Consider the following 8,684-nt stretch of genomic DNA (forward strand, 5'->3'; position numbering starts at 1 on the left):
GTAAGCAGTTGCGAGGGAAAAAGTGAGACCGCGTATGGAAGAGTGTCAACACCAAGTTGTTAAAGATAAATCGTGTCTGACTAACTTGATTGATTGAGCCCAGAGCAGGTTGTTCAAGGTGGTGTGGTTATTGTGAGTTCGGGCCTCAGTCACTGTGCCCATCTTGAGTCGCTGTCATGTAAGTGTGTTTAATGGTGTGAAAGAAGAATGGGATTATCTCTGTGCTAACCAGGATAACCTCACAAGATGAACAATGATTGAGCGGGGCAGTTAAATGGCTCCCCCTTCGCATTCCAGGTGACCCCGTTGAGAAAAGAGGCCTTTTTATTATCATTTCCAGCTGCATTTTCCCATCCTCACACTGCTGTGCTAAACATCATTCCCTGATGAAAAGGTTACGGGGAAATCCATATTCCTAATCTCCGTGGTGTGTGTTCCTGAGTCCCAGTTTGTGCTGAATTAACTGATCTCAGCCAAGGAAAGAGTTGACTTGCGAGCTTCCCGTGCTGGTATTCACTGCAGACCATTGTGCGCAGACTATCGGGGTAGATGTGATTATGTGGACACACCTTTGGGAGGACAAGTTAAGGTTCGTCTGTTTGTAGTCACAAGGGTTTCCAGAACCCATGTGTAATATGGTCACGGGTTGAGGAATCATAGACATAGACATGGAACTCTGACTGAAACATGACATAATGGACAAGTACGTGCGTGAGTGACACACATTACAATCTGTCCCCGGGATCATTCACAATCCAAGCCTCACTGCACAGCGCACTCAACAAAATATTAGCAACATGTAAGCCAAGAATACATGCAATCCTGGTCAGCAGTCGTTGCTTTGACCCTGGGTTATTGACAGAAAGCTGCTGGTAGTTACAAACAACATTGTGGCACTTAGTGGCAGTAGAAGGTGACTGTGGTGGAGTCCAGATTGAGTCTGCAGGCCTTGGAGGTTCAATCAAAACGTAGAGCTTTATTTCGAAGCTGTTAAGATGACAGGCTGCAATGTTAGACTGCCCGTTTGCCCGTTCTTCACACAGTCCTTCTCTTAAAGTTGCGCCTGTTCAGCAACAAGGCTGCTTCTGAGGGAACATTAAAAACACTCTGTATTCACAAGGTACAATAAACCTATTATCGCAAATGTACAAGCACAAACAATCATCATTCAAACTAATTTAGGCCTCACATATGTTTTGGCGCCTGAACACACACTCATTACCTGAGTGGAACGAAGCAGGAGACGGACAGCTTTGCATTTCCCTGTCCTACCAGTTTTGAAAGAACACAGTGCATGCAATAAATCTGTGCTACAAATAGCATTATTCTGAGGTTAAAATTCTTCAAACGCAATCATGACTGGACAAGGAGCCTGACTCAAATTGTTGCAGCAAAGTCAAGGTCATGCAGGGCACTGAGATCACATTCCACAGGGCTAATATTAGAACGGTGTTGAATGGAAGTACAGAACTGCACTGGCTTTTGAGAGGTTTGTCGGAATCTGTCGTTGGAGATGGCAGTTTGACGTACGCACCCTTTGGAACACCATGTTGAGGTTATATATGTGGCTTTGTGCCTATGCATTACGCAGACTCTTGAAATGAGTGGGAGAGTTGAATGCCTATGGTTTATCGAGATTTGAGCGAACATGGTAGCCATTGAGGGACTGGACCAGCAAATGAGCGAAGAATCCAAATCCAATGATAGGTTGTGAAATTAAATTCAATAAATCCAGTAATTATAGGCTTGCTTCAGGCCAAAATGACCAAACCACCTGGATTATCACAAAAGCTCACCGTTTCATAACTTTTGAGGTAAATAAACGTGACAACTTACGTGGTCTGAACTACACACAGCTCCAGTCCTATATATTATATATCTGGTTGATTATTCGTGCCCTCTGAAGAATCTTTCAAAGAGAAGATCCTGTTTAATTTCGGAGATGGAATATTCTGGTTAGAATAGATGAGGAATTCATCCATGTCCAGCTTCAAGGTAATTCAAGTATCATTGATGGTGGCAGTCCAACCCCTGTTAAATAATTAATGATTTTTCCTCTTGTCTCCCACAGTGTCCTTCAGTGTGTGTGGAGCATAATTCAAATGTACTCTTCAATTCCAATCATCGTTCCAAATCTGTATCTTATTTGAACCTTCAGCCGTGGCTCAGGAGGTGGCTCTCATGCCTCTGAATCACAGGATTCCAGGTTCAAGCCCCACTCCAGGACGAGAGCACAAAAGCTGAGGCGGACACTCCGATGCAGCACTGTAGAGAGCTCTGCATTGTTGAAGGTGCCATCAAACGGTCGACACATTAAAACTGAGGCCCTGTCTGCCCCCTCGGAGGGACGTAAAAGATCCCATAATGCTATGGGATCTGTTGCGTCCAGTGGAGTTATTGCTGCTGTCCTCGCAAATAATTTACCCCTCGATCAACATCTGACCAACATGTTCTGATGGTTGTCCTCTTGTTTAATACAGGGGTTCATTGTGCACTGCAGCATTCCCTACATAATAGTATTTTTACTCCGAGGCAGTACACTCTGACCCTGTCCAGTATGACCAGTCAATCGGGGTGCATTACTGTAACACCATGGGGTCTCTGCTTCCCACTGACGAAACATGCAGGAAGGTCAGAAACTGACCATACCGTAAATCACTTTCTGCAGAATGACGGAGGCCCGAGCCATCCTGTCTGCAGGCTATAATACATTGGAATATCACTCTGCTCCATCCAAAATGTTTGTTTTGGCCATCTGTTCCAACGCAGGTGCAGGAAATTTTGAGGCAGAACAATGAGCTTTGGATGGACAGAAGAGGTTCTTCGGAGACATGGCTGATGTGGCAATGTGTGTGTTGGAAATGTTTGTCAGTGCTGCCTTTGTAAGCAGATGGTGAAACATGCCAGGCTTCTTTCCAATTGTTCCCCAATTTGAGGAAGACAAATGGTACATTGAATGTTATTGGCCGGGAAAGCATAGATTGAATTCCTGGCTATCTCGTATGAGGCATGGAGCACAACTTTGATTTTGGAGCAGTGGGAAAATCATCAAGGCATTCTCGCCACACCAGGGGGAATGATTGACGTAAAATACTAATTGTCTGAAAAAAGGCTGGTCTACCCGCAACAGGAGTATGCAACATTTTGTTCCATTTTCAGTATCTGGAGCATTCAATTTTCCTTCCAAATCCCTTATGTTTCAGTTCATTTCCCTCTCATCTGCTTCAAACTGAATCCTTACAAGTGTTTTTCTTTTTTTTTTTCAGGAGAAGATACGCTTGAACCTTTAGTCACTGTGAGGAAAGATAAGTCCCAAGAGCTTTCCATACCCAAATCTCCACCTGTGGTGTTGAAGCGCAAGAGAGGGTGGCCAAAAGGTGTGAAGCGTGGAACAATCAAATGGAAGAGGAAGCCAGGGCGCAAGCCAGGATTTAAACCCGCCCGATCAAACGAGGCGATGGGGAATGCAAGTTCCCCGTCAATCAATGTTGCCCTGAAGCAAGGGCGGACAAGCCGGAATGAGGAGAGGAGGAACTCTGTTGTCGAACCGAAAATCTTGGACCTCCCTATTGCTTACAAAAAAGAGGAGGAGGAGGAGATGGAGGATGACGAGGAGGAGGAGATGGAGGATGAAGTGCCGTGCAATGTGCAGAGGACACCTCATGATTCTCACAGCCCCACACTTAAAATTGAGGAGCAGGAAGGTGAGAATGAAAATGAGGAGAAATCCGAATCGGCTGAACAAGAAGGACACACGGATGAGGAACGCGAGCATGAGGAAGAGGAGGAGGGAGAGATCAACCAGAACGATGACCATGATGCTGACGATGAGGATGAAGGCCACCTGGACTCTGAAGACAAAAAAGTTGAGGAAAGTGTAAAAGAGAGTGTGAAAGAGGAGTCTTCAATTCAGGAACCTTTTTTAGAGACAAGTACACTGGATAAAAATATCGCGGGTGAAAATGTGATGGAAGCAGACTCTGAAGGCGAACAAGCAAATGACACCTCGCTGGACTCTGAGCTTGTGCCACCTTCAGACGAAGATCATGTAGATGATCAAGATAATAAAGAGACATTAATCCCAGAGTTCAAGGAAGAAGAGGAAGAGGAGGAGGAGGAGGAGGAAGAGGAGGAGGATATATCGCATAGCGAGCTGGATCTAGAAACAGTGCAAGCTGTTCAATCTTTAACACAAGAGACAAATAGCGAGCATGATGGTGCTTACCAGGACTGTGCCGAGACCTTGGAAGCCTGCCAGAACCTGCAAAGCTACAACCAAGCTGAAGAAAGTCCACAGATTACCATGGTGGAGGACTGCCAACAGTCCGAACATAATAGCCCCATCTCCTCCGTTCAGTCACACCCCAGCCAGTCAGTCCGTTCAGTCAGTAGCCCGAGCATGCCAGCTCTGGAGAGCAGCTATACACAAATAAGTCCTGAGCAGGGCTCGCTGTCAGCTCCCTCAATGCAGAACATGGAAACAAGCCCAATGATGGATGTCCCATCAGTGTCCGACCACTCTCAACAGGTAGTCGACAGTGGGTTCAGTGATCTGGGCAGCATTGAGAGTACAACAGAAAATTATGAGAACCCGAGCAGCTATGATTCTACAATGGGAGGCAGCATATGTGGCAATAACACGTCTCAAACCAGCTGTTCGTATAGCAGCCTGTCGTCTTCCAACAACCTGACTCAAAACAGCTGTGTGGTGACCCAGCAAATGACCAGTATGAGCAGCAGTTGTAGCATGATGCAGCAGAACAACGTTGCTCCTACAGGCAACTGTAACATGAAGTCACCTCAGAGTTGTGCCATTGATAGGCCGCCAAGCAACAACCAGCAGCAGCAGCAGCAAGCACCGCCACCCCAGCAGCAGCCCCAGCAGCAACCTCCGCCACAACAGGTCCAGCAACAACAGCCCCAGCAGCAACAGCAGCCACTGTCCCAATGCAGCATGAGCAACAGCTTCACAACGGCCCCCATGACCCTGATGGAGATTCCAGAGTCGTCCAACACGAGTGGCATGAGCCTCTATGAGAGAATGGGTCAGGGAGACTTTGGTGCTGGTGGCTACACACAGCCCACAGCCAACTTCAGCCTTGCCAGACTTCAGCAACTTACCAATACCATCATGGACCATCATGCGATGCCTTACAGCCACTCTGCTGCTGTGACCTCCTATGCAACCAGTGTGTCTCTATCCAATACGGGCCTAGCGCAGCTCGCTCCAACGCCCCACGCACTTGCAGGGACACCCCAAGGACAAGCCACCATGACGCCGCCTCCAAACCTGACGTCCCCATCAATGAATCTGACTTCACCCCTCTTACAGTGCAACATGCCAGCGTCCAACATTGGGATTCCTCACACTCAGAGGCTGCAGGGCCAGGTGCCAGCCAAAGGTCACATTTCAAACCGTTCGAAGTCTGCCCCACTGCCGGCTGCAACAGCCACCCACCAGCAGCAGATCTACGGCCGTAACACGCCTGCACTGGCGCAGCGGGCTCTAACAGTCCAGCGAGGGATGAACATGGGCGTGAACCTGATGCCTGCCCCCACCTACAACGTCAACTCCATGAATATGAACACATTGAATGCTATGAACAGTTATCGGATGAGCCAGCCGATGATGAACAGCAGTTACCATGGTAATGCGGCCTACATGAACCAAACGGCCCAGTATCCTATGCAGATGCAAATGGGCATGATGGGAAGTCAGCCCTATGGCCAGCAGCCTATGCAGTCTAATCCCCACAGCAACATGATGTACACAGGCCCCTCTCATCACAGTTATATGAATGCTGGCATGCCCAAGCAATCATTAAATGGCCCCTATATGAGAAGATGAGGGAAGAACCTGTAGACATGAGAGAGAGAGCCATTGTTTATACTGACGGCAGCAGACATAATGGAAGTTTGAAATAGAATGATTGCTGTAGACATAGGAATTTAATGAACTGCTTAGGGCCATGTTCGGAGCGCCTTGGCCTTAATTTCCCAGCCCCGAGAGAAAAAAAAGGAAAAAGAAATTCTGCAACAGAATTCAATAAGAAAAATGGTTTGAGGAACCATGCACAAGAAATCTTTTAATTAAAAGAAGCCTTACTTAATGAATTGTGTAGAAATGAAAAACTATCTGCTTTTTATATTTTTAATTTTTTTAATCTTTCAGTTTGTGTGTGCAGTCCACATTTTTTATAGTGTCCATAGATATGAGACCCTCTTGAGTGTGAGGACTGTCCATGTCCCCATTCATTGACTTGGCACAGGGCAGGAGGCACTTAACTCGGACTCTGCCTTGGTGATATTGTTGCAGGTGTAGCTGTAATTTATTGATCTCACTGTTATCCCCGTGCCAGTAGGTGAAAACGGATCGCTTGTGCGCTTGTGGATTTCGGACCTTGATGCCGAGGGCACCCTTCTTTTCCCCATTGGTATTGAGTTTGACTCTCGCGCAGCATGCAGCAGGCCCAAGAGCATTTTCATGTATGTTATAACTATGTTTTTAACATTGCTTCTTGTGTCAGTGCAAGCCATTTCACTCGCCCGCCTTTATTTTTTTATGAGAATTGACAGTATTTGTTCTGGCACTTTCGAAGGACAGCCCAGGGTCCTGAAGCATTTAAGGCTTTACAACATTTAATTTCCAATTTATTTTAAATAAATCTCTCAATCATGAGGAATCTATTCAGATTTGTCAGACTGTGTATATTTGGTTCCCTGTAAGGGTATTTATCAGCTGAGAAAGACGACTATGTTCACAACTAATTTAGTTCTTTTTCCTTTTGCGTTTCCCCCCATACCCTCGGGCAGTTAAATTGCTTTCTAGACAGTAAGTGCAGATTAGTTACTAAGTGGCACAGTGAGCTTAGATGTTGCATCGGGAAGACCAGGAGCTGCCTCTAAACAGCTATTCAAGGTCCATCAATAATCAGAGTTCAGGCACCCTTGGGCTCATTCCCAGTGGGCACAAATGAGATGGGTTTTGAGCGTAAGAAATGGGGAATTGGAGATGAGTTATATTGGCAGGGTAAGTGTGAGGGAATAAGTCACGCCACATCAGATCCCAGAGCTGTTGACATTGCCAGTTTAAAAAGGAAGGATAATCATCTGGACGAGCACATGTTGAATGGGGTAAGGGGAAGAGTATGAGGGGGCGGGAGAAAGTTAATGGTTCTGACAGCCCAGTGCACAGCAAGGATATCGCCACGGCAGCCAATTGGCAGCTCCTCTCAGTTCTTGTACCTACCACCAGGCGATGGGATAAACAGCATTGGAGCGAATTGCATCCCTGGATACGGTGGTCAGTTTGCCCCGTGCCAGGGATGTGCGTCAAGGTGCACTTAGCGGGTCCACGGCATGCAGGCTGTTCACCAAACTGCAATCACGCTGTATCATTGCCCACCGCAGAATTAATAAAATATGTTTTTAAAAATAAAGAGAGTGTGATGTAAAACCTTCCCAAAACGGCTAAAAGGGTGGACACGAACTTCAAAAACCCTGCAGTTGCCACGTGCCACCTGTGAGTCTTGTGACCTAGCGGCATTCAATGGTTTTGTTTTTAATTCATTCGCGTGTCCCGTTGTTGGAATAATGTCCATCAAAACCACTCCACACTTCTGGGCTGGCCTTCAAGTGTGTTTGTTGGAATACTGTTGATTTCGGGTGGGGTGGGAGGGGAAAGGGAAGATGTTTTTAAAAAAGAAAAGAAAAAAAAACAAAAGCGGTTTTCGCTCGGAGCACCAGATATATTAAAAATACACAAAGACAATTTCTCTTTTTGCCCCTTGTCATTGTTTCTGGTGTTCTTGATTTTGTTGAATCAGGCAGCTTCCTTTTTTAAAAGCTAAGCTGGCTCATTTTGACTTTAGGATTATTATAGAAAATGTTTTTCTATATTAAAAATGAATTTATCCTACATAATATTGGTACTTGTCATTTTTCAATTCTGTTAAGAGGTATTTTTAGCAGCTATACTTGGGTAATCTTAACTGAAGCTCATTGTTAGTAATTCTCAGATGCCTTTTAAAGAACTCACATTTCATTCCATCTCTAGAGTTTTTTCTATCTTTGTTGTAGAATATCGAAGCTATTTTAAGAAAATAAATTCTCCAGACTTATAGCGTGTGTGTGAATAGACCTCCTCCAGCTTCCAAGCGCATGTAAAAAGCTGAATATTCATGTCTGTTTATATTGCTTTCTTTTTTTTGTAGCCTTTGTACTTGTACATGGTGACTGTAAGCAGTGAGGCGGGAACAACTGTGCTTGTGCATACAGACGCCAGCACAGGACACACTCCCTCTTCTCCCCCCTTGTATGTAATATCACTTTTCTTTCTAGCAAGTACTTTCAAAGACCTCTGTACATTTTAACATAAATAAATTATGTTGAGCCATTTTGGATGTCTGTCTTTTAAGAATATCGGCAATATTTGATTCAAAAGAGTGTCTGGGATGCACGTTGGAACAAGGATAAATAGCAGGAATTTTCATCGCAATCTGCTTACAATGTTTACCGTACACATTTTAACTCTTACGCCTTCCACTTCCTTCGCAACAAGTATCAAGTGTCTCACAATCTGGGCCTGGTTAAACGGAAACCATTGGGCTGTGGAATATTTTAATATTTACTCCGCTCCCATTCTCATCCTTAATTTATTTTTGCAACCTCGGCGCTGTAATTTT

At 45.3% G+C, this 8,684-nt stretch overlaps 1 protein-coding gene across 2 annotated transcripts in view; it reads left to right on the top strand.

Annotated features, from left to right (window-relative positions):
* The window catches only part of LOC140396944 (histone acetyltransferase KAT6A-like), a 616,358-nt gene extending 607,961 nt beyond the window's left edge, over nucleotides 1-8,397 (top strand). For both annotated transcript variants that reach the window (XM_072485891.1, XM_072485892.1), the window contains exon 17: nucleotides 3,267-8,397. In XM_072485891.1, the coding sequence (XP_072341992.1) occupies nucleotides 3,267-5,848 (2,582 nt within the window). In that variant the 3' untranslated portion in view covers nucleotides 5,849-8,397. The remainder of the gene's footprint in view (nucleotides 1-3,266) is intronic.
* Nucleotides 8,398-8,684: the final 287 nt, after the last annotated feature.

The sequence above is a fragment of the Scyliorhinus torazame genome, chromosome 20 (genome assembly GCF_047496885.1).
Source record: "Scyliorhinus torazame isolate Kashiwa2021f chromosome 20, sScyTor2.1, whole genome shotgun sequence".
Taxonomy (NCBI): Eukaryota; Metazoa; Chordata; class Chondrichthyes; order Carcharhiniformes; family Scyliorhinidae; genus Scyliorhinus; species Scyliorhinus torazame.